Source organism: Onychostoma macrolepis, chromosome 19, assembly GCF_012432095.1.
Source record: "Onychostoma macrolepis isolate SWU-2019 chromosome 19, ASM1243209v1, whole genome shotgun sequence".
NCBI lineage: Eukaryota > Metazoa > Chordata > Actinopteri > Cypriniformes > Cyprinidae > Onychostoma > Onychostoma macrolepis.
The window spans coordinates 20,131,674-20,157,834 of NC_081173.1; the positions used below are offsets into that span (position 1 = coordinate 20,131,674).

The window sequence follows — 26,161 nt, forward strand, 5'->3', positions numbered from 1 at the left end:
TTATTTAAGTAATCCAGCGGGTTGGTTATTTAATTATTTAATTATTTATGTACTTGTTATTTTATTTTTATTTTTTTTTACACCATAAGTTGCATCTAAATAATGTATGAATTATTAATTAAATAATTATGAATTATGTAAATACTTTTAGGGTACTGTTAATACATCCATTATGGATTACGTATTATATAAACCTTATTTCAGGGGGTGATTTAGCACTTGGACAGAGACAGACATGAAATTATTAAGGAAAGAGAGATGGGATTGGGGCATTACAGGCCTGACTTGAACCTGCGTTTCCCACGTGAGCACCATGGTTCAATGTATTGAAGCATGAGTATTAGCCATTACGGCAACTGTGTTATTTTGCCTTTATAGCTTAATAAAGTGTAATTGTTGTATACATTGGCAGCTTTGCTAAAAGATTTTATCATGAGGTTTTCTCTCACCCATTTTACCATGAATCCAGTTGCATCAAACCTCCAGTTACATCCTACTCTTCATAAAAGACGGCATTATATAAGAATAAAATGATTTTGTATGTGCAGGAGTTTGTGTAAGTGTCTGCGTCGTCCTTCTCCTCTGAATTTGTCAAAGTCAATGCTGAACAGGAATGACAGTGATTTGAGTGATGAAGAGCAACCCCAGTCACACATTCATCCAAAACACACAATTCCCACACCAACTACTCCGATTAAATATGGATTAAACCTATTTGCATATGAATTGTGTTATCAAATATTTTTTCCAAGGATTAATGAAATGGAGTTTTGGTGCAGTAGTATGAATATATATTTCAGTTATTTGTAAAACAATCACCCACCGCTCATTTATCAGCAGAAGAGAACTGTCACTTTTTTCTTCCTTGTTCTTTGTCTCGTCTGCTAAAGACATGTCCATCTTTAATACATACTTATGCTTCTTTGACTTTACTCTTAGATTAAAATGTTTTGAGTTTGAAGCTAATAAATCCACTGAAGCTTGACATATGTTGATTAAATAGTTGAATGTTATTATATCAGAAGTAACTGCAGATGGGGATTATATTATATTTGTGGCCTTGGGGCCTTTTACCCAATTTACCCTTTAGCTGACTTTATATTTATATGTGTTTAATCAAAACAAACGTCTTTACTATTTCATTTTCCACTAATTATATTTTTCCATCAATTTCCAATTAATAAAATCCTCTTACTTTGGGACCAGAAAAAATGTTTCTTGCATTTCAAGGCAGGAAGAAGATGTTGTGCCATATTTGTTCTAGATCTGAATCATTTTATTAAGGATTCATTATTTAGTCAGAGTATGACCTTAATGTAATAATGAGTAATACAACAACAATCAGACCGGCTTTCATTCTCTCTTCAGCTTTGAATGCGTTCTGACGTATTTGTTCTTTTATTAAGGCCCTTCTGTGCGATGTGTTTGGACACATACAGTGTGTTTAGACATGTTTCTGCCTTGGATTCTTTTTCTGTATTTTATATCTCGGAGAAAGACTAATTTTCATACTCTCAGATCCACTCAAAGACACTAAATCTTTTTTCCTTTAAATCCTTTTTTCTTTGTTGTCTCAGCACAGGTGGGAGAGGGGCCTGTAAGGACATGACTCTGTTTTATGTGGGTAACCTCACACAAACACAGACATACTGCACACGGCACATGAGGTTTTGTTGTTCAAACTCATCCTTTGGTGTTTTCTAGACGTATATAGAGCTCTTCATGCCCTTTGGAGTGAAAAAATATCAATGCTGTCCTTGCTAATGTCTTCCAATGTTCCCACTCGCTTTATATAAATTGATTTCATCTGTGAAAGTTTTGTTACTGACGCCTCCAAACCAGAAGGATGGCTTCAAAACATTCGTCGGCTCTTTCCTCTGTTTCATTCCCTTTCTGGGGCCTATCTGACAATTTTTTTTTCTTTTTCTATTAAGTGAGCATTCAGCAGCAGCTCCATCTCACATATCCACTTAAAGGGGGAAAAAAACAGATTAAAATTCATAACTTTCTCTATGCAAATTTGCAGCAGCCACTTATCAATCCAATTTCAGCCAATTAGACTTCTTCTCATTAATCTGCCTTCAAGGCAGCGAAGAGAGCGCAAAGAGGAATATTAAATTTGATACAACAAATGTCACATGCACAGAGTATTTGACTGAGTAATGAATGTGTGTCAGAATAATATGGGTTATGAATCTCAACATTAATGGATTAATCATTTATATGTGACAGTAGAGAAGAATTTTTTTCTATAAATTATGTCAATCATTAAAACTGCACACATGCACAGAGAATATAGTGTTTAAATGGAGCTTTTAAGATAGTAGATAGAACAGTGTTTGTTTATTAACTGTGCAGAAGCGGGAGTTTATAATCCAAACAACACAAACTGATCTAATTTTTGCTATTTGCATTTTTTATCTCATTGTTTAGAAACACATTCGGGCCAAGCACTAAACATTATTATTATTATTACTATTGTAATTTCATCAAAAACATCAAAGCTAAATAGTATATTATTATTATTATTACTGTCTGCTATAGTACATTCACTACCGTTTAAAAGTTTGGACTCAATACTATTTATTTATTTTTAAGAAGTCTCCTATGCTCACTAAGTCTGCATTTACTTGATCAAAATACAGTAAAAACATACTGTGAAAAGTAACTGTTTTATATTAAATATATTTAAAAATGTTGCTTATTCCTGTGATGGCAAGGCTGAATGTTCAGCAGCATTACTGTAGTCTCCAGTGTCGCGTGATCCTTCAGAAATCATTCTAATATACTGATTATTTATACTGAATATGCTGCTCAGAAAACAGTTCTTATTTTGATAAATGTTAAAAACAACTATACTGCTTAATATTTTTGTGGAAGCCATAATACAGTTTTCAGAATTCTTTAATAAAAAGAAAGTTCAAAAGAACAGTATTTATTTGAAATAAAACTCTTTTAATTGTCTTTACTGTCACTTTTGATCAATTCACTGCCTTAAAGAAACCCTACTGATCCCAAACTTTTGAATAGCAGGGTATATATATTATATTTTTATGTCACATTTATATTGTCCTTTATACACGTGTTCTAAAAACGGCACCATTAATTATTAGGCTGTCTAAAAGCAAGTATTTTTGTGAGTGTGTCCATTTCTATTTTGTTTCCATTTTGCAGTGAAACTGTCTAGACTCTAGAGGTTTTATTTGACTGTGGCTCCATCTAGTGGAAAACTGAGAGCGCGCCATCTGCAGTGATGAATAATTGGACACTTTAGCACGTGCGGCATACATTCAACACGACTCACTGCAAATATTTTATTTCTAGTGCCATCAGCAACCCTTTTTTTCTTCCTTTTTATATAGATAATTTCATAAAAAATGTTAACACTGTTATTTTGCAAATGCAGCAGCATCTAACCTGATCAGGTGTATTCTGGAGGAAGTAAAGGTGGTAGAGGATGGGGGTGGTGTGTGGGCGGAGTCTTTCCTGCTGCAACCTCAGTATGCAAATAAACTTTTTTTTTTTTTGATAGTTTGTAGTGGAGCTAGAATTTACGAAAAGTATGGAATTGCCATCCTCTGCACCTGCTAGTGGGGTTAAATAAATAAGTTACAAAATAATAACAGGTTAATATAATAATAGCTTAATAGGAGTGGAGCAGAAAGATTGTGGGGCGCATTTATGGCGGAGAAACCAAACTCTAGAGCTGTAATAACCACCGTGAGCAGCCCTTACCTGGAATGCGGGAATTCAAGCAGAGGAACCCCGTGGTACGACAAAGAGTCCGTGCTGAGCCTGTCTGAATACCTCATCTTTGTGGAAGTGGTGAGTACTTTATTAAAACTTACATTCAACTAAAATGGGCAACTGAGGAAGAAAACCAATAGGCTTTTTGTTAGTGGTGAGGGAAACATTTCTACTGTTTGTTTTTTCTCTTATCCTTCCTTTTGATTTTTTCCCCTGGAATTTGCACAAGTAGAATAGCGCTTTGTTAAGAGCCATTAAGTGAGCTGGACGGCGTGGTTGCTAGGCAACCGAATGTAGGCTATTCTCCTCTCTAAAACGAAGTTATGCAGCACTGTTTACCTCAGATAGTGACTTAAAGGGATAGTTCACCCAAAAATGAAAATTCTTTCATCATTTACTCACCCTCAAATAGTTTCAAACCTGTATGAATGTCTTTGTTTTGCTGAACACAAAGGAAGATATTCTGAAGAATGTGGGAAACAGCAGTTCTGGGACACCATTATTTTTGGGTGAACTATCCCTTTAAGAAAAACGTCCATTCTATGTCGTTCGTTTTAAAATACATTTTAAAATTGTAATTGTGAAAATTGCACGGTGTAAATTCATTCACCTTTAAATCAAATCAGGTTAATTGTCAACAATGGGTTGCATGTTGATTTTAGTTTATCGCATATTTTTCTAAGGTGTTCCCTTTTGTCATTAAAAGGCAAATGTTCTGTTTTGCAAGATACACAGCTAGTAGCCTGTAGCAACTGTAAAAACACCTACCAATGCATTCAGGAGGAAGTAGTAATGACTGGAGGGCTCCTAGTCTACACTGCATGCATATTAAGGCTTTGTAATCTTATGTTTTTACAGATATGGACACCTAATTCGTAGCCCTCATTATGTGAGCTGCAAAGTCCCCATAACAAACTTATATGGAGAGTTCATGTTGTTTGTGGACAAGATCATTAATGAGAAGCCTAACCTACAACTCAGATTGCAAGAACTGATTTCCCCCTCTTTTGTTGATTCTATGAACCTGGCAGTGAAACTCATTTTTGGTGCGTCTGATTGTGGTCGGTGTGAATGTTCCTCTTTCTGTTTCAATGCAGGGGAGATAAGGCCAATGAGTAGCAGAGGAAGTGAGATTGTAATAGAACTATGCCTGGTTTAATCCAAACGACCCAATAACCCAGTTTTGAACAAGTCTGCTCTTATAGTTTAAATTCAATTCAGGTTTGCCACAGCCCATCAAAATATGTCTCAAATATACCATTCTTCAGAAATGTGAAAGATAGTACAAATTGGCATTTTAATGAGTAACTTTCCATTAAGGTTCAGGCTATTTATGTCCTTTATATTATAGGCTATAAATAAGAATTGCATTTTTAAAAACTAAACTGAAAAAAAGTAACTTCTATATGGACAGGGATGGTAAAATAAATGAATAATCATAATGTCCTGCAACAGTGGTTCTCAAACAAGGGGACAGGGGGACAAAACGAGCATTAAAATAAGCTACTTAATACCAAGATTTTCAATAATAACTAAACATTGAGATGTCTTATTTTAATAACCTTTTTTTTTCTTCAAGGAAAAGGGTTCTTACCGTCTAGAAAATACTGGAATTATAATTGAAAAAGTGCAAAAAGAGAAAATCTTATAGCTCCATTGCCATTTTTATTATGAATATACATTTTGTCGTTGTCAATTTCTGAAATATTTTTTGGTAGAAATTTTGAGCAAAAAAAAAAAAAAAAATCACAAATGACTGGAAAAATCAAGGAGTCTTCGAAAATAGTTGTGGACAGTGAGGGGTTAAAAAGAACCACTGAGAACCACTGCCCTCCAACATTTGTATTTGAAAACAACAGTAATTATTTTATTCTTCAGATTTTGGGCCTGCTGGTATGGGCACTGATTGCAAGCACAGAATATTTCCGATTTTCCCCATTTGGATGGGTGATGTTTGTAACTGTCTTCTATTGGCTTCTCACCCTCTTCCTCCTCCTCATCAAACTGGCCAATGGACAAATCCGACAAGTTCCCTGGACTACAGTGGTAGGTGCACTTCTGTACAGTTCTATAGTTGATTTCTGTCTCTACAAAGCGGTAGAAAAAGGATGCCATTACGGTATGCACAAATAGTTCTGCATTTTCATTTAGAAAAACAGGTCTAAACTTACCCAAATGACCTTAGTGACTTTCAAAAACAATGTGGCTAAATGTTAAGGAACATATTGTTGTGTTAATTTTCTTAAATAATTGTAGTTCTGTCTCTGAAATCCTAGGTTCTCGTTTTTAACTGCACTGCGGCTTTACTGTACACGTCAGCTGCTATTGTTGAGGCAACGTTGGTGAATAAGGGGGTCAGAGGTCGTCATGATTTCAACTGTTGGGCGGCATCGACGGTAATTATCAGTTTGAAGTACATAATTGTGTGCAAGGCTGTAAACAACATAACTTTGAGGGGAATATGTATTTGTGGTCAAGTGATAATTATTATAATTGCTCTCCCCTGCCCAGAATATGTGGTTACATTTTCCAAAGTGAAATTTAATTTCCAAGTAAAATACTTTATTTATTTATTTATTTATTTTTTCATTTAATTTTGTCAAATTTATTTAACGCTTGCCTCTTTTTCTCTTTTCTAGTTTTTTGCATTCCTAGTATCTCTGAGTTACGCAGGTAGTGCGTTCTTCAGTTACAAATCCTGGCACAGAGGAGATGAATAAATTGTGCTGGATTGCAGTTAATCGAATGTTAAAAATATGACTCATCCTATTATTGTTCAGGTATGGACTAAACTTGAAAGAATATTTAATACTGATGACTGTCTTTTATTTTAAAAATAAAGAAATGTACGTTTTGCTCTGTATTTGCAACAATTTTACACAGATCTGTCTAATGCACAAAATATATTTTGATATATTTTATATGGACATGCAAAACTTACTTTATTTTAGCTTTACTGAATGGAGTTTTATCATAAGGTTAATTGACTGTCTGTGAATAAATAGACATACAATGTTTCACTTGTGCTTTGAATGTGCCTTTTAATGTTGGTTCATGTTTGATCATCTAAAATTATGTTGAAAATCCTCATGATGTTTGGATTTACCTGACTGACTTATGAAAGCCTTGTATTTCTAGTGTCAAATTAAAGCTGTCATTATTTTGTCATTTGAAAGCAGATCTGATGTAGCCTACTTCTTATAAATGTCGTATTATGGTTGCACACAATAAAACAACTCACATTCGGTATATAGAAGGTAAATTGCATAATTATACAAACTAAAAGGGGAAGTTCACAAAAGTGCATGCACCCCATCTCCAACACAAAATCAAAGATGTGCTTAATATGGGAATATGTGATGAGAAACATGCTGAATTATTCATCTATTATGCCATAATGTGTTCCAACGAATTGTGATTCATGCTCTCATGTATTGAGGTGCAATATGACTTGTGAATCGTGTGAAATTGAGCAACGGCAGTAAATCCTGTCAGATGCAGTTTCCTGGCCACATCGTACTGGACGCGCGCGCTTGGTTGAGCCTTCTTGTGTGGCGTCGCGTCGTTTGCAGTGTATTGTTTATACATCTTCCACTGAACGATGATGGGGATTTTATTTCCGGAATACTTACTATCAAAACAAGGAATTCTGAAGGTCGCTCAGCTCGTAAGTATTTCTTACCTACACCTATGTCACATGACAATATCCTATTATTCGTCGTTGTGAATCATAACAGTTACTATAATACTAGCCCGGAAACAGCATTGTGTTTGTTTGTGTGTGCAGGTGATTCTCCTGGTAGCGTTCGCGTGCGTTCGTTCCACGTGGTACACCAGTGTCTACTCTTACGGTTACTTCGAAGGGGTCACACTCGGTTACTCCATCACCGTCGCCGTTTTTCTATTCCTGAATGCATTTGGGGTTCCGAAAAGGGCATCATTTGTGAACTGGACGATAGCCGTGAGTGTTGTTACATGTAATAATTGCTACTCCATTTCAGATCACTATTCTTACAAAAGCTCACAAATAAATGATCAGTCGTTGACGGATAACGTCCTTGGACTTTAGATATGTCACACCCAGATTGTGTGATTTTTAGACACGTTCCAACAAACAAGCAGAGATGTTAAGTTGTTTTTGGAACAAGGTAGCTAGTTGACCAGCTAGTCTGTCCAAAACTAAAGTTAGCAGATGTATTTTCCAACCAGGGAAATCAAGGTTTTAGTTCAGCTCATATATAAAGGAAAAATGGTAAATTGGTAAACACCATGGTAGTATGGTGTGGCAAACTTCAAATATTCTGTGTAGTGTCAGTTAAAACATTGCATTGTATGAGAATTATACATGATAATTGTCAAAAAGTTGTGCTTAAAATTATTTAAATGGAAACAACCAGACATGTCACTTTACCATATTTGTTACCACATCAACTGCTACCCACATTATAATCATGAGTTAGTATAACTGTATATGATTATGCACATTCTGAATTTCTGTTCTTTAAGGAGTTTGTGCTTGATACACTGGGATTCATCTTCATCTCCACTGGATCCATTGTAGCTGCTGTGAAGTCTTATGACACCCCCATTCTGGTTGCCGCCTCGGTAAGGGCTTTATCACAGTAAATGTTTATTAGCTTAGCCTAGTTTTATTACCGTAGATCAAACTTGTAAAAAAAGATTACAGTAAAAAAAAAATGAAACTAAAATGTATATCAAAGACTGGTTTTGAGGTGGTGCTCTTATTTTTGCAGCGTTTCATTTCCATGGCGGCTTATAATTGAGTCACACACTGATATTATTTTAAGCTTTTCTGGTGTTTGTTTTTCAGGTGTGTGGTCTTCTGGCCTCATATCTCTCAGTTGTAAGTGTGATACTTTCATTTGTTGCCGCTCGCCGCTCACAACCTGAGGGTAAGTTAGGAGATTAGCATGTTTTCAGTGTGCATTTCATACATATTTAGATAAACTGAACATAGCTGCAAAATATTTTCAGGTGCATTTGAATCCTGAACTGATTGTCTGAAATGATGTATTTCTGTTCCAGGTCCACCAATATAAAAACACTATCTTGATATTTATAGTACTTCGTCTGAAATGTCTAACTGCCCTCAACACAGGAGAGCATGGATGGGGAATTGATAAAGGGTATGGTTGTTTTAGTAAATTTACATAGAATAGAATATCACTTATTGCACACATGGCTTATTGCAGTCAGATGGTTTTAATACTATAATTATTATATAATATTTAATATTATAATACCCTGCCAATAATTTACTGGTGCATACAATTTAAGAAATGGCCTTTATTTTCAATTTAATGTTATAATAGTCTCAAAATTGTTTTGTTAATAATTTGTTTACAAGATGTATTATTACTAAAAATATTTTCCTGAGCACTTTTGTAATGTTAGTTGGTTTGGTGGCCAAACTTGTTTATCTAATGCTTTATGAATGGAAAATGAATGTTGATAAATAAAAAACAAATACACCGTTTGTAAAATGTTGAACTTCTGTTCCAAAGACCATTTTTTGCTGAGATAACAGACTTCCTGTGTCGTAACGCTCTCCACCCACACAAAAAAAAAACGGCAGAGACCGCATCCATTCCCAATAAATACAACTTTAATAGAATGATTACAGACCTGATCCAGAGAAACATCACTACATCTTGTGAAATTACAGGACCATATTAGCGTATGTTTATTTCCCCCTCCCTCTCGTAAGAAGTTTTCGGTTGATGACTGTACATGCAGGTGAGGGTGATCTGAGATCTCACCTGCCCTGCCACCTCTGCCTCTCCCCCCTCCCTTCCCATCCCGGTACTAATTTCTAAAGTCTCTAAACAGACAAATCTCCTGCTGAATTTACTCATTTTGCTCAAACTCCCGCACACACACTCAGACACACACATCAATGAAAAGACAGTAATACTGATCGTGTTTGCATGATCTCTAGTGCATCCATTAACAAACAGTGCCATAACCGGCTGTAGTTGAAAGATGAGAACACACATACACAGAAACATCCAATTTTCAAGCGCGTATGAACATAGAAAACAAACAAACTAACAATTTTTTTTACACCGGACATAGTTGTCAGTCCCATCAATAGTCTTGATCAGCAGTTACACAGACGACTTCATAAACCATGTCTAAGCTAAAAACTCTCTCGCTCTCCAGTTAAATGTACTACTCTGCTACAATCAGCATTGTAAGAGATCATTTTCAGTGTCATTGCCTACTATTATGTAATAGTGCAATATTTAGATACTTTCAATTGTACGCAACAGATCACATCAATCTGACTTGGTGACTGTTTACAGTTTAACAGCAGCAAAAAAGGGGTTATGGATATTACAAAGCATTGAAATCATGTCAGTATATTTGTTCTGGTCCTGTGATCAATACACTTAAGAATAGGCCAGGTATTGAGAGTGCTAAAGATAAACACCAACACAAGGTGACCACATCCGATGAATCGTTTGATCGAATCTCTCTGACTGAAATGTGATGCTTCCCTTTATTTTTATTTCATTTTTTGTTCAGATGAGGCTAAGACATTTAGATCAGTAAAAATGTACGTTTGTTTATCAGAAGCCGAGTGACTTTTACTTTAGTCGAACAGGATCCTTCATATAAGATAATTCACTACCGAAAGCCAAGGAAAAATCTAACTTGCATATAAATACAGTTCATAAGTTCACAAACCCCTTTCACTTTCTAATCCGGACTTCTCCCTACATCCCCATTTCCTCTCTTTTAGTGTCCAATGCTGATCTAGTGTCCTTCATTTGTACCACAACCCCGTCTCTACGGTTTTTTACGGATCTGTCCGCTGTACATGTGTGCGTGTGTGTGGAGACAGACATAGCAATCGCAATTTACCCGACATGCAGCTTCAAGTCACTGGCCGTACAAGGAATAAATAGGAATATATCCCCTTTCTGAACAAGATCAAGAGGAAGAGTGAGGGAGAGGAAGTGAGGAGAGGTGGCAGAAGGGAGGCAGGTTCGGGGGCGGAGAGAGCAGTGTAAAGGGGGAGGAGCTTGCCGGTGAATAATCCCTGCCTCTCATTCAGGATTCATCATTTTCAGCAGGGGGAGTGGTTGCGTTAGGGGCTGAGGAGTCCAGGTCGGATTTGTTGGCGATCCGGTCCAGCTCAGCCTGGACATCTGTCAACCCCAACTTGGAGCCTGAGAACGAACAAGATAAGATCAAATTGAATTAGTACGAGAGTACGTTGGCCAAAATTCAGATCACGTTATTTGAAAGCAGTATTAACCTAACCTTTAAAATAATATTTTGGGTTCAATACAAGTTATGCTTTACCGACAGGATTTGTGGCATAATGTTAAGTTACCACAAAAAAAATATTTTGACTTTAATAATTTCATTCCTTGTTTTCTTAAAAAAAACAAAACAGGGTTATGAGTGAAAGGAGGAAAATAGGACTAAGTCGATTAAATTTTGTGCGTTATGTTGGCATTGTAAAATTGGATATAACTACACATAAAATGTAAGTAAGACTTAAGAGTTCATGGTTTTATATTAACATGCATATTGTTCACATTATGTGGTCAAATTCACTTCTACTGCAAGTGCCTTAATGTAACCCAGATTTTAGCTTTTTTTTAAAGAAAAGAAGGGACAAATCTAAATACATTTTTGTGGTAGTAAACATTGTTTTTGTCATTTGAGATTCACTTGTATTAAACCTAGGATATTCCTACGTAAGTGAGAAGGAATGACAATACACTTAAAACCTTAGCGTGTCAGTGTTTGTGAGTCTGTGAGTGAACTATTAGCACAAGAGCAAGTGGGAAGCCCAAGTAAGAAAGAGCCTTTGCCTATATCAATGTTAAGCAGAAAGATCAGAAATAGGAAATTTTTGAGCTCGAAGGAGAAAAGTAAATACATAGTGATGGAATGAATGGAGATGAAAGACTGTCAATGAACCTTCACAAAGACTCACACACGCATTCAGGTTGAAAGCTGTTTAAAAAAAAAAAAAAAAAGGAAAATCCAGCCAACACAGTAACATTAAGCATGCAGTAAAAACTTTACTAATAGACCATCTGCGTATTTAGTGCTTCAAAAGGTACAATGCAAAGACAATGTTCATTCAGAAATTATACTTTAAGCCAAACAAAAGGCTTTGATCTGATGGGAATGGTATCACTGTTTAAAGGCTTATAATGTCTTAATTCCACTAAATACGTGCTAACAATTAGCCGTGCAGCGACTGTGGATTGTAACTTAAATTCGTTTGCAAGACCTTGGTTTTGACATGATTCTCTGCCTTTATAGTGCAGGCACCAAACAAACCCATCATTGAATTACTGTCATCCATGTTTACATATTTGGCAGATACTTTTATCCAAAGAAACTTACATTGCATTCTAGGTATATATTTTTTACCAATTCATGCATTCACCAGCAGTTTCCTGATCCAACATAGTGCAACTTAGAAGAGGTGCAGTCACACTAGTCTTCGTAACCTTCTGAACCAATCAACTTAAGACATTTGACCAACAGAACATCTAAATGTCCCAGACTGAACACAGACTTGCTGCATATTTTGCAGTGTAGTGGGATCAGAAGTAATTTCGCATTCACAAAGCCTAGTGTGACCTCACCTAAAGATAAACTTCACCTGGGGTAAAATTATATGTTTAAGCAAATACTGTTCAAAAGTGTGGGGTCAGTAGATGTTTATTATTATAATTTTTTTCACCAAGGATGCATTCAATTGAACAAAAGCGGCAACAAAAGTTTAGAAAAATGAAAGAATCCTAAAAACCATTTATCACCATTTCCACAAATGCAAGCAGCACAAGTGTTTTCAAAATTGATATTAATAAGAAATGTTTCTTGAGCACCAAATCGGCATGATTTCTAAAGAATCACATGACACTAAAGACTGATGCTGAAAATTCAACTGTCATCACAGGAACAAATAAAAACAATTATTTGATATTTTTGATCAAATAAATGCAGACTTGGTGGGCATAAACTTTTTTTTAGTTTTTTTTTTAAATGTAAAAAATATTAAATAAAATCTTACCGACCACAAACGTTTGAATGGTACTTTAACTGCATGTCATTTACTTTTCAATTAGACACACTGAATGTAGTATTTATAGCAGAAAAATTGGGGGGTGGGGGGGACTGGACATAACTAGAAAGTAAAAATTAGAAATAGGTAATTTAAGATACCCTAGGGATGTAATGAAGCTTCATGCAATGATTATAAGGCAGCCTTGAACTGTGCAATTTAAAACTCAGCACAAGACAGACAGTGTTAATCACAGAGGAGCAAGATGGGGGCCCAAAACAAAAAAGACAGTGACATATAACACAGGCCAAAGTTACACATGCATAGGTGTGTAAAAGTGCTAAAAGACATTTTTAACAGTTATAAAAAAGGAAGATGCAGCAGTGGTTAAAGTAAAAGGATGCAAGTGAGGGACACACCTTAGCGTGGCCAACATCCCCTGGCTAACACACACGATGAAAGACAGTTTAAAGGAGTTAAATATCATGACTGATGAGCAAAGTGCACACGAATGTAGTTGCTCACTCATTCAAACCAATGTACAGAAGAAAAAAAAAAAAAACACTCATACATGGTAACATGGTCACAGTAAGAAAATCAGGGCACAAAAATGATGACTGGGAGAGGTCACTGTGGCCAATGAGGTACTTTACCTTTAATACACTCCCATAAAATCAAGCTGCATTATGGGTTCAAAAACAAATGAAGATGCAAAAGCATAATATAGAAAGGACACAAGAGAGTGGGCCATAAAACCACTGCACTTGCTGTTAGTTTTAGAGCTTGTAAAGGTGAATGTTGAATTTGTAGAAACCCTTAGTAGGCATGTTAACAAATGTAGTTACTGCCAAACCCTTTTTAACTTTTAAAGGGATAGTTCATTAAAAAAAATGAACATTTTGTTATCATTTACTCATGTCATTTTAAACCTGTATGACTTTCTTCTGTGGGCCCCAAATAAGATATTTTGAAGTGTGTTCAACTGTTTTTGTCCATATAATGAAAGTCAATGGGGTCCAAAACAACAATAAACCCCTCTGACCTTCATTATATGGACAAAAAAAAAAAAAAAAACTTGAGACATTCTAAAGTATCTTCTTTTGTGTTCCACAGAAGAAAGTGAGTCATACAGGTTTGGAGCAACATGAGGGTGAGTAAGTGCAGGCAATTTTGATCCTTTTAAGGAGGCTGTGTAAGATAATTTGCTCTGTTGTTAGGTTTTGTGTTAGATTACTGGGTTATTACTCAGTAATCTGATGCACTGTGAACAGCATGTCAGCTTGAATGATTAGTGGGGTTTTTAGCTGCACATGCAGAGGAGATTATCAAATATATTCATTTTACCGTCGCTGATGTCAAAGATCTGGGATGGGAGGATAAAGGTGCAGGAATGGAGGGTGATGAGGACAATGAGGACAAACAAACAAAAAGGGAGAATAGGGGACAAACTTCAGTGACCTCACATGTGTACAACATAAACAAGACAAGATTTGAAGTGTTTTGAAGATAATAATCTCACAGACCTGCTCCATCATTTGCAACATCAAGCCTCTATCATGTACTGTCCCAACACATCTCTTTCTGAGGGCTGTGTATTTTTAATTTTGAAGCCATGACCCAAAAAAAAACAAAAAAACTCCAAGGCCCACAGAAACAGGGTGTTTTCATATGCTGACATGGTCTACTGCTTTTATGAAATTGATGTTGAAAAATGGTGGAGAGCCTCAAAAACAGGCAAGAGTCCAATCTGTATAATATATTAAAGTGAATTTCATCAGATTCAGTAGTTGTAAAGGTCATTTTACATGGTTGTGATTAGATTGAGATCTTGTCACCATTAAGGTTAAATGCAGTGAATGCTACTGCTTCAGCTCAATGTTAGCGTTCTTGAATTAGGTGATTACTGTAAATACCATATTCTGAGTTCCAGTGAGAGAAAAACAAGATTAACAAAATAAAGTGACATTTTCTTCTCCATGTAATATATTATATTCTTCAAAATTTTAGTAAATTACTGGTGAAAAAGTTATAACGCATTGTGGTACTCTTGTGAATTGCAAAAGATACTGACATGGAAGAGAAGAAATTGTTGAATAAAGTTATTTTTGTGCACAAAAAGTATTCTCGTAGTTTCATAACATTAAGGTTGAACCACAGATGGTCACATGGACTATTTTAATGATGTCTTTACTACCTTTCTGGGCCTTGAATGTGGTAGTTGCGTTGCTGTCTATGAAGGGTCAGAAAGCTCTCATTTCTTAATTTAATAGTGTTCCGAAGATGAACGAATGACATGAGGGTGAATAATTGATGACAGAATTTATTTTTGGGTGAACTATCTCTTTAAATTTATTTTAAAAACATTCAAAAAAAAATCTTACAGACACAAACTTTTAAACGGTAGGGTAAATCCCTTCTTATTGGTCAATGATGTTGTGAAAATACAAAATTGTTTAATCCTGCACGGTGGTACTGTTAGAAGTCAACATGTGCCGCCTCATACCATGTAAAACAGGGTTTATATAAATTTTCAGTTTTTGAAATACAAAACTCAAGCTCTCCAAGTCAAAACACTTCAAATTCACCATGATAGTGGACACATATGATATGATATGATATATGATATGACAGTGATATTGTCACAGAGGATCCCTCACCTGACTTGCGGACTGTTCCTGGTGTGTTGCTCCCTCCTCCTGTCGGTTGGCCGCCCGGTCCGGGTGAGCCTGCTTTCTTAGTCAACAGACTGTTGAAGAAGTTAGCCAGCACGCCCTCACTGGTCTGACCTCCTGCCACAAGAAATGACAATAATTAGCACAACCATACAAGCTGAAAATTTAGCAGATACTAGCCTAAACTAGATTCAGGTTGCTACAAAACAGCAACATCTACCGAACCCTAAGATGGAATTAAAAACATGTGTAAAGGAAGTTGAAATTAAAGTCTGAAAGAAGTTCAGCAAAGAAACAAGCTTTAATCCCAACAAGCTCTCCTAATCCCCTCCAAACATGGCAGCATAGATTTTCCTATGATTTGAACCTAAAAGAGTAAAGTCCTTCTTATCTGCATCCTGAAACAATCTCTGGAGACACTAAAAGTGTATTCACGATCACTGCTGCCCAAAACAAACAAGATTTTCACCCATAAATCTAGACACAAGCTTTGAGGATGGCATCTCGTGTTGAAGGTCACATTCTTCCCAAGATGACAGGGTGGTGAAAATCATGAAACCAGATCCAGAGACTGGAAGAAATAAATTCCCAAGAACTAGAAAGGTGTGACTCCAAAAGCTGTAGAAACTTCAGGATGGAATGCAGAAGGAAAGAGACAGAGAAAGATGGAGAGGAATCGGAGGCATGCATCCTAAATATGGCGCACTCTTACACACCTTTCATGTTGGGATCAATCTTCTTGGTACCTGATTGCATGGGCATGACGTTTGCCACGTTAGCCGCCGCTGAACGGTTGGTCGTCCTTGGTGAGCCGGTGGGAGCTCTGTTTGTTGGGTCCTGTTACAGACACATATAGAAATGTTTTAGGATTGTAAAATGTAATAAAATAAACAAAAAAAAATATTATGAGAGGACGACTAACAAAAGACCAAAGCTGAATGTTAAAAAATAAAATAAATAAATCGGGTTGGGTAAAAGTGTTTGTTAAATGAATACACGTAAATGCAAATGTCTTGTAGCAGGAAAAGTCTTTATCCAAAACATGATTCAACAGTGAGTAACGCTGTGGGCTTAAATGTAAATCGAGCGCATGTAAAACACTCACCACTGGTCTTCCTGCAGTGACTGGAGGCTGTTTAGATAACAGAGACTGAGAGCAGGGCAAAAACAGAAATAATTCAGCGTTTATTTCTTTAATATTCTGGCAATGATTTGTTTATCAAACAAGTTTTGTGGATTATTAAAAAAAAAAAAAAAAAACACTCAGGTTACTAGACTTACAAATACAGGGCTTGACAACGAGAGCATTCCAATCGCATTTGAGACTAAAAATATTTGTGTACGAAATTTAAAAAGGTATTACATTTGGGAAAAGAAAAGCAGGAAAAACTAAACAACCTGTTATTATTAGACTTCAAAAGGCTACGATTTTATTAAATAAATATGAGCGCTGCACATTTCAATGGTGCTGTAACCAGTGTTGGGCACGTTACTTTAAAAAAGTAAATAGTTCTAGTTACTAGTTACTTCTCACAAATAGTAACAGTTACATCATTATAAAAGTAACTAATTACCAGGGAAAGTAACTATTGCGTTACTTTTAAAAAAATTTCAAATGTCAAATAACTTTGGATTCCCCCAATATTAAATGTTAAATTAATGAAATGGACACTAAAAAGAATAAATTATTATTATAAAACATTCTACATTAATCTACACTATTTATCTACTGACACTTAGTATCAGTCAGTCAAGCATTATAATATAATATTATGATAATTTAATATTATATGATGATCATCAATATAAAACGCCCTATGGATCAATGAGCTGCTGGGTTCATGAATATTAATCACGTTGTCTGTGTTCACTCGAATTGATTTGCTGAAATCAAAACAGGGACGATAATAGGTGAGCGCCGGCCAATGAGAACCCGGCAGTTCTTAAAAGCTGAAGAATTCCACAGGAACTCTGTTATTTTGACAGGAAAATACAACAAAGAATATCGTTTACATGTAGCGCATCAATTCTGCATGTTATGAAAGACTCTCTTGCTCTGTATCTTTCTTTGCGTGCGTGTATGTGAGAGAAAGAGACGGCGAGTCGTGCGCCTTCACACTAGAGTTTATGGTACATCAAATACAGCTACACTGCGCATCCATTCAGATGAACTGAAAAATGAAATTCTAATAATATAATATAGTAACGGCACATTTTATTGTCAGTAACGGTAACGGATTTGTAACAGGGGAAACAGTAATTCGTTTGATTACTCGTTACTGAAAAAAATAACGCCGTTTAATTATAACGCCGTTATTCCCATCACTGGTTGTAACACATTCTAAAATCTTGCAGTTTCAGAGCACTTCGCAATAAATGAAAACTGCACATTTATGCCAAGCCAATGCATATGATCAATTTTATATTTATATGAGAAAAATCAATAAATAGCTAATAAATGTTTACCAAATCAGTATATTATAATGATTTTTGAAGGATCATGTGACACTCAAGTCTAATAATGAGTAATGGCTGCTGAAAAATCAAGAAATAATAATTTTTGTTGATTATGTTATAGAATATTATGCAATTACCTGCAACTTTAGTAGAAATACTTGGTCATCTTCAGCTTGAACTTCCTTCTCATGTACAAACTGGAAAGACATATCACAAATGAGCAATCTCTAGATTAGAGAGATTCTACAGCTAACTGCACGGCCAAGATCGAATCGAGCGTGAACTCTTACCTTTCTAATTGGAGGTTTCACTATTACATCTTCAAAGTTGTCCTCTGCTTTTACAGTCTGGAAATTTTCATGCAGGATGGCGATCTTTTTTTCATTGTCCCATCCTGATGGACTGAAAATGAAACACAGATTATATAAACACATGCACAATTTAAAGAAACATTTGATGTAATAAACCAATTTTACTACATTACCCATTTGCATTTAATTAGCTTGTAATAAAAGTCGCATTTATTTCACATAACAAAGACTACGAACAATATGCAATTTTCATTTCACGTTGATTGTAATTCGTGTGTTAGTGCCTTATGTGAGTCACTTACATAAACACAGAGTCTTTCTCCACCACCTGAGCTGGGATGTTGAAGGGAAAGCCGTATAACCTGTGAACGAGGTATTTATATAACAAGTCTAGATTTTTGTTTTCCTTCATGGATGTGTAAAGTAGTGCTGCTCCATCTGAAAGGTCACTTGTGAAGGAAAACAACAAGGTGAGGTCACATTTAAGCAAGGTACATGAGAGCTCTTCACTTCAGCGATTTTTTGAAAGCAGCCATTATGGCAGGTCAGCAGATAATGTTACCACATTCCACTATTAAGCAAACAAGACACAATACATCTACCTATGTAGCCTCTGTTATTGTATTCAGATGCACGAAAAAAAATTACACTCTTGACATTTAAAGATAAAACTGAACATGAAAATAACCTGGCGTCCAGATGACTAAAATGTGCAGCTTTGGTTTAGATGTGCCGATGTATAAGGATACACTGCAAGCAGAAGCGTCGAATGTGAGACTGGATGAAGTCTAAGTGCTCATCTTTATAATCGTGCTCCTTCTCCAAAGTGCTGATCGCATCACACTACACAGAGACAGAATTATGAGAGGGAGACTCCATTAACATACTACTACATCCTTGCTTTGTAACTTGATCTATTTGGGGCTTTAAGTGAAAGTAAAAGCATAACCAACTTGATAAACAATGACCAGGAATGGCAAGTTTATCATATTCATTGAAATAAATGGGATCCAACAGTCTGAGATGACATCAACAATCTAGTTTAAATCTAAAAATAAACTGCTTTGAAAATCTGGAAATTTAAAACAAAAGATTAAGTATTGAAAATATATATAAAATTCCACACCATTTCTACTTTACCAGTCAAATTTGTGGCATGTGAACATACAAAAGATGATGATCAGATGTTAACGTTTGACTTAAAATGTTATGCTAATATAAATGCAGAACCGTTCAAAATGTTGAGGTCAGTACGATTTTTTTTCCACTGCAAAATGAATGCTTTTTTCAGCAAGCATTAAATTGATTTGAAATGACAGTAAAAAGTTTATAACATTTATTGTTTAATGCAATTTATCATTTATAAAGATCTGTATTTCAAATAAATGTTGCTTTTTCAAATTTTCTATTCAAAAGAATCCTGAAAAATGTATTTTAGTTTCCACATACGTTAAGCAGCGCTACTGTTTATAACCTTGATAATAAAAAGAATTATTGAGCAGAAAATCAGCATATTAGAATGACTTCTGAATAATCATATAACGCTGAAGACTGGAGTAATGGCTACAAAAAAATAAAATCAGATTTGACATCAGAGGAATAAATTACATTTTAAAATACTGTATATCGAAATATAAAACTACTTAAAACTGTAATAAGTTTTCACTATATTACAGTAGGTAATATTTTACTGTAATTTTTAGTCAAATAAATGCAGCCTTCATGAGCATAATATGACTTCTTTCAAAACATTTAAAAAATCTTATTGACCCCAAACTGTTCAATGGTAGTGTGTAAACGCTTGGTCCATTGTAGCTGCTCTTTTAAATACAAGTCACAGGAAGTTTGAGCAGGTGTACCTACCTTAGTGCAGACCACCACTATAGGCAGGCCCAGGTTGTGTGTGAGTGTATTGTCTCCCAGCGGCAGGAGGACGCTCTCTTCCTCGGACTCAGGATTCCTTCTCTGGGGCACAGCTTCCAGGTCACTTCCTGGTTCCACGTATTCCTGAAACTGCTTCACCACTGCAGACAAACACAGTTACATTCAGATATATTTACTACACTAACTGCAAACTCATTCATGCAAGTATAAGAAGTGTCAGCACAGCCTGCAGCAATATATAGGACTATCACAGATCAAAATGCATCACCACACTAGATCATTCCTTCAGGGTACTTAGCATGCGAACATGCTCACAATCTAAACACACACACACAAAGACACTACTCACATCTGTGCTCCAGCTCTCTCATGGTTTCAGGGGGAACTCTGAGCTTGTCCACAAAATCCCTCACAACGCTGCCCCATTTCTGCAGTGAATCGAGGGCCAGCCAGGGCCGGGACAGATCGACCACAAATAGAACCAGCGAGTCCTCCAGGTTCTCTGTTGATACGGCAAATTTCTGCAGGCCTTTGTGGTAAAGGTCCCCATCCAGCACCCATGCATTACACCGTGCATGATCTGACAAAAAGAGTTTGATTAGATTTAGCATGTCTGTATTGAATTACCTACTGTTGGTCATTAGGCTGCCTCTATACTAAGCATAACAAACGTCACTGATAATTATGCTTGACTGCTTTGGTTGGCAAAAAAATCATATTTTGAAAACAGTAACCATGTTTTTGCTTCAAATTGACAAACAAAACATTAAAATTAATAAATTGCAAATTACAATAAATAATCTCAGTGCTCAGTTATGGCATCTTTTCTTATTTACATTCTACACTTTTCCATTTTAATAAAGGACAAAACCAATCTGCTAAAATATTGCAGTGTTAAAAACCGTTCAACGTATTGATTGATTATAGTGGATTACAACCAGATGCTCTCATTCAGTGTCATTTAAGGTCACACATCTAACACTGGTTTATATATTGCCAGTATCAAACTCAAGACAACAATTTAATATTTACCATCAATATCATCATCGTGAACATTGAAATACAGGTACTCTAAACCTCGGCCCTTCATGTACTCTTCTACACCTTGTAGTTTGGCCACCAGGGTGGTCTTACCAGACCCCACCTCACCTGTAAAACAAGTCATATTAACACACCGACAAATAATAAAAAATAAATAAATCAAGAGCTTAGATGCATTTGGATCCTGAAAACAACATATATAATGCATATTTAATTATGATTATATGCAATTAGTTTTTATCAGTTTGAATATGATTGTATATAAAAATAATCAAATACATTGTATATGATCATGCTGCATTTCTCTGCTCTGTTTTTATGCAAATTATACATGTATTGAGAATTGGTGGCAGTGTTTTTTACAGCATATAAATAAGTGAAAGCATATAAATAATCTACAAAAATATAAATGGTCTACAAAAATGTAGGTTTTGTATAAAAGACGCATTGCTGGGCAATATAAAGTTGGAAGAGAAACATAGATCTCTTTATTTCTAATGATTTTTTGAAAAAAATAAAATACAAATAATAATAATAATAAAAAAAAACAAGGGTCAGGAATTAACCAGAAACTGTGCCAAAAAATCAGCTGAAACTCAAAACGCATAGTTTCCTATGTTTTTTTTTTTTGTAGTGTCTGATATATTTCTGCCTTAATATATATTTATCTTCTGTTAAAATGGAGAATTTATGGAATTAATGTGAATTAATATATTTTCCAAAGACAACACAGTGTTATTCTATATTGTGATATTCACAGTGTGATATTAATAAAAACAGAAAAAATAAAAAGCATAGTTTTCTGCACACTGAAATTACAATATAATCTTAATATGGTAAGGAAAACAACATGGGCAAAACATAGTTTAAAAAACAGCCGGGAAAATAATAATAAATTATATTAATAAAGTAGTATTTTTTTTTTTTAAACATTACTTTAATTCAACAGAGTTTGCATGGCCATTTATCATGTCTGACGCCCTATGAGTAAAGCGCACCCAGCAAACATGAGCCAATCACTGGCTGCGTCTCAAAAACTAGTGAGCTGCCTACCTAGATAGCATTTTTAGTCATCATAGACGGCTAGACAGCACTTTCTAGGCATCACTGGCACATATACAGACTTTTCAGGACGTAAAATAGTTCGAATGCAGCATTTTGTTCCTCGGAACACGCCTATGATGCTGTCTAAGTAGGCGGTACGGTAGATTTTAGGACACAGCCCCTGTCTGAGAGTGCGGATTATCTCTATTCACCAAACCCGACAGTCTGTACCATATGCAAATCGTTAAGACGAAATAAATGACGAAATAAAAATACTGAGTAAAATTCACGAGACGGGCACAAATGTGTTTTGTGCGCGCGGTGTCTGACGGCGACGACTGGAGACAATGACGTGCGCCCAGTAACAATAACAGCACGCTTACGATCACATCAGTGCACATACAGAGCACGTTCAAACCCTTGCATTCAGTCAGCATTGTATGTTATTGATTCATAATGAAAACTCGGATGCAGATCAATAGGATGAAACAGAGCAGACATGAAACAGCAATTTTTGTGTGACAGAGGGGGAAAAAAACACCCACCCATAACCACCACATTCTTTCCTGACGGCAATTTTGATCGGGAGCGCGTCGACACCTCACTCAATATCGATGACCTGAACGCAGAGGAACACAGGGTGGCATTAGCTGTTAAATCACAACGCTTTATAGAGTATGCATCACTGCGATCATTGATTCATACTGGCCTGTGTGTACCTGCCCGGCTGGGGCAATTTGCAAGTTAGCGGCTAACAACTGTCACATGCGGCTCTGAGCCACTTAAAGCCGCGTTCTGCACATACAGCCGAGATTGAATGGGGGATAAAAGAACCGGCTAGGCCTACCATAAATTCTGTCCGTCATCCTCCTCAGGGTTTTGGCTTTCGGAAGTGCTGTTATTTACATTTGTGCTAACCGATAGGAGTGTATTTCTGCCCGTCGTCGCCATCTTCGCAGGCTTGAGTGACACCCCTGAATGAGCCCCGGATGTGTCGCACAGAGCCGAGCGTTGCTTTTCTGCTGGGCGTGGACCACTGCGAGCCGCAATCACTGCCGAAGCTCAGGTTAATAGAATAGAATAGAATAGAATAGAATAGAATAGAATAGAATAGAATAGAATAGAATCATGAAAAGGCTGTTTATTAGCATCTATGGTTCCATTATTACATCCATAGAAACTTTATATTGCACAAAAGGTATTTATAGAGGAAAAAGATTCTTTAGATTATTAAAATGTTCCTCACACTGAGGAAAATGGTTCTTTTTTTCATTGAAAAGTCATTTGAAGAACCCAAAATTATTCTGGCATCACTGCAAGAACCCATTATTTTTGTAGAATAGAATAGAACCGACTCTTTAAAAATTGTATTTATTGGCACCTATGATAGCAAAAATAGAAAATAATAAAATATAATAACGTTATTTAATTTTATATAATATAATTATATGCCTCTCAAACCATCCATGAATACAAATAAAAAAGAGTGAGTCTCAATAACACTGAAACACTCAAATCTTGGGATATCAGAATAGAATAGAATTCAACTGAATAGAATAGAATATAGTTATTGATTAGAATAGAGCAGAATAGAAAACAGTTAAATATAAAAAGGTTATAATAACATAGAATAGAATTATAAGCCTCTCAGTTCAATTTCAGATAACCCATGGGATGAATATGAGCAAACTCAGAACAAAACCACTGTATTGTACGGTGGCCGAGAGAGCTCAACGCGCTGCAAATAGAAAAAATACCTGCAAATTAAGAAAACAATTTTTTTCCTCAATTTTACAACACACAAATGCTCACAACACAACCAAATAAAGAATTTTATTTGCAGCGCGTTTCTTTGTTTGGTTGTGTTGTGAGCATTTGTGTGTTGTAAAATTGAGGAAAAAAATTGTTTTCTTAATTTGCAGGTGTTTTTTTCTATTTGCAGCGCGTTGAGCTCTCTCGGCCACCATATTAATTATTAAAAAACTGTTTTGTGCAAATGTATGCACAAAAATGTTTACGAAATGTAAAATCATCACAGAAAGAAAGAAAGAAATAGAATAGAATAGAAATTATTCATGTACCCTCAAGCTGAAGATGCTATCATTAGTAGGGATGTAACGATTCACTCAACTCACGATTCAATTTGATTCGATTCACGATGTTGAGTTTCTTTGTGAAAGTGAAATATAACACTATAATAACATACTAATATAGCACTTACATATTAGTAGAGGCATTAGAGGCAACCACTCCATTTTAATCATGATCCAAAAGATGCTGCATATGCAACATGAGCAGTTTTTAATCTAAATTAGATTTGTATAATTTCAAAATTTGAAGCAAAAACAGAATGGTCTGGCTTCAGTTTTGTGAAACTACTGTATATATAAAAACGAAATGAAATATCTGCACGAAATGAAACAGCAGACGAGCTGAGACGCAGATTCACTCTCTGCCAGCAGGTGGCGCTTTAAGCGTTTCCTTGGTTTCTGCTGTAAACAAAGCAGTGCTGCATTTATGAACTTTAAAATGCATTATACAGAGGCAAGATGAAAAGAAACAATACCATCTAAACTTATCTAAAGACAGTCATTTCCCCTCGGACATACATTCATATAAACTCCTACCTCTAATTGAATCGCGATTTGTTTAGCATCTCAACCGATTTGAATCGATTTTCAACAGGCTCGCGATTAATCGTTACATCCCTAGATTATAGATTACATCAGTAGCAGCACAAGTTGTTTTACATGGAGTCGCCTCGTGAGGGCAGACATGTTGAGATCACTTGACACATTTTATCTAGGTAATATGTGTTATTGAGTGCTTTTGCTCACGGAATAAATTAATAATAGTTGACTGAGAAATCGATTATTTCCGCAGTAGCATCTGCACTGAATACTTCTGTAAACTACAAAACGACTGACTGCCAGACTAGGCTGCAAAATAAAATAAAAAAGTGCACATTTAATTGCACTGGATCATTCTTAAGTCCCACTGGAATCATTATGGGCCTCAGGAATCATTCCAACTCTTTACCCCACTAACTAATGCCATGCTCGCATCTACCAAGTTACTGCTCACCAGATCTCACACCAATTGTAATTTACCAAATCAACCGCCAGAGTGCAGGGTTACACTGTGTTCGCACCCTGTCCTTCCTCTCCAGCTCTCACAGCAGAGGATTAAACAGTGAAGTTAAGCGGAGTGCGCGCGCCTGCCCTGCTCTTATGTTGAGAGAGGAGACTGCGGGTCGGACTATCCATCACCTTTAACGCTGAACCCGATGGAGCTGCTTATGACCGTACACAATTTGGACATGGAATCAGATGGAAAATGAGTCCAGTGTATAAACTGCACTCAGCACGATCTTAACACTGAGGAACTTTTTTTTTTTTTTTCTGGCGTCGTTTGGGATTTGTTCTTATACTTAAACCGTGGGTAAGTTTTATCCCTTTAATAGCAAAATATTATAACGCGCTGAATTTGATGTTTTACGCATTGATGGAACAACAATTTTACCTCACAGTTCAGTGCATACGAGGCCAAATAAGTACATTTATGGATACATTTTACATTTCATGTCTACAGAAGAACTATTAGCCTACTCTGTCAGCAGTGTTTTTGAAGAAAAAAAAAAGATTTTTGAAAAGATGTATTGTTTGAATCCCAGTATGGTACCGCTGATTGTGCGCATAGTAAATGTTACTCTAATATTATCTGTAGCCTACTACACAAGCGATTACAAGATCGCAAGTAGTTAATCTAATATTTATCATTTTAATTGGTGTGGGTCATTAAAATATAAATGTCAAAAATGCGTTCCGTACAAACATCTGAATGAATAGGATATTATCTGTGATTGACTTAAGTTTCTACATAAAAGCCATTGTGATATTTTATATAAAACTAAAAAGTGTCAAAAAACAAACAAACAAAACAAAACA

The 26,161-nt window shown here is 35.8% G+C and overlaps 4 protein-coding genes across 8 annotated transcripts in view; 3 read left to right on the forward strand and 1 right to left on the reverse strand.

Moving 5' to 3' along the window:
• Window positions 1–3,543: 3,543 nt before the first annotated feature.
• cmtm8a (CKLF-like MARVEL transmembrane domain containing 8a) lies at window positions 3,544–6,979 on the forward strand. Its single transcript, XM_058754033.1, has 4 exons — window positions 3,544–3,825; window positions 5,626–5,793; window positions 6,024–6,143; window positions 6,387–6,979. The coding sequence occupies exons 1-4, from the start codon at window positions 3,682–3,684 to the stop codon at window positions 6,465–6,467; spliced, it is 513 nt and encodes a 170-aa protein (XP_058610016.1). The 5' UTR covers window positions 3,544–3,681; the 3' UTR covers window positions 6,468–6,979.
• A 78-nt stretch (window positions 6,980–7,057) lies between these two features.
• On the forward strand, window positions 7,058–9,244 carry LOC131525989 (CKLF-like MARVEL transmembrane domain-containing protein 7). The gene is made up of 5 exons (XM_058754034.1): window positions 7,058–7,414; window positions 7,535–7,708; window positions 8,254–8,352; window positions 8,579–8,660; window positions 8,794–9,244. The coding sequence occupies exons 1-5, from the start codon at window positions 7,349–7,351 to the stop codon at window positions 8,805–8,807; spliced, it is 435 nt and encodes a 144-aa protein (XP_058610017.1). The 5' UTR covers window positions 7,058–7,348; the 3' UTR covers window positions 8,808–9,244.
• A 207-nt stretch (window positions 9,245–9,451) lies between these two features.
• On the reverse strand, window positions 9,452–23,233 carry dync1li1 (dynein, cytoplasmic 1, light intermediate chain 1). 4 transcript variants are annotated; one of them, XR_009267341.1, is made up of 15 exons: window positions 23,062–23,233; window positions 22,760–22,833; window positions 21,162–21,278; window positions 20,479–20,709; window positions 20,109–20,269; window positions 18,995–19,088; window positions 18,548–18,683; window positions 18,225–18,336; window positions 18,072–18,131; window positions 16,583–16,627; window positions 16,194–16,314; window positions 15,463–15,594; window positions 14,329–14,552; window positions 14,150–14,168; window positions 10,805–10,943 (listed from the first exon to the last, which is right to left on the reverse strand). XR_009267341.1 is itself a non-coding variant. In XM_058754032.1 (14 exons), the coding sequence occupies exons 1-13, from the start codon at window positions 23,163–23,165 to the stop codon at window positions 14,161–14,163; spliced, it is 1,395 nt and encodes a 464-aa protein (XP_058610015.1). In that variant the 5' UTR covers window positions 23,166–23,231; the 3' UTR covers window positions 10,805–10,943; window positions 14,150–14,160. The 4 variants fall into 4 exon arrangements, 3 of the variants coding, with proteins under 3 accessions (XP_058610012.1, XP_058610013.1, XP_058610015.1); XM_058754032.1 differs by lacking the exon at window positions 14,329–14,552 and having other exon boundaries at window positions 23,062–23,231; XM_058754029.1 differs by lacking the exons at window positions 14,150–14,168; window positions 14,329–14,552 and having other exon boundaries at window positions 9,452–10,943; window positions 23,062–23,228.
• A 2,121-nt stretch (window positions 23,234–25,354) lies between these two features.
• cpne4b (copine IVb) overlaps window positions 25,355–26,161 on the forward strand; it is a 30,377-nt gene continuing 29,570 nt past the window's right edge. For both annotated transcript variants that reach the window (XM_058754426.1, XM_058754427.1), the window contains exon 1: window positions 25,355–25,655. The gene's annotated coding sequence lies outside the window, so the exon portion shown is untranslated. The remainder of the gene's footprint in view (window positions 25,656–26,161) is intronic.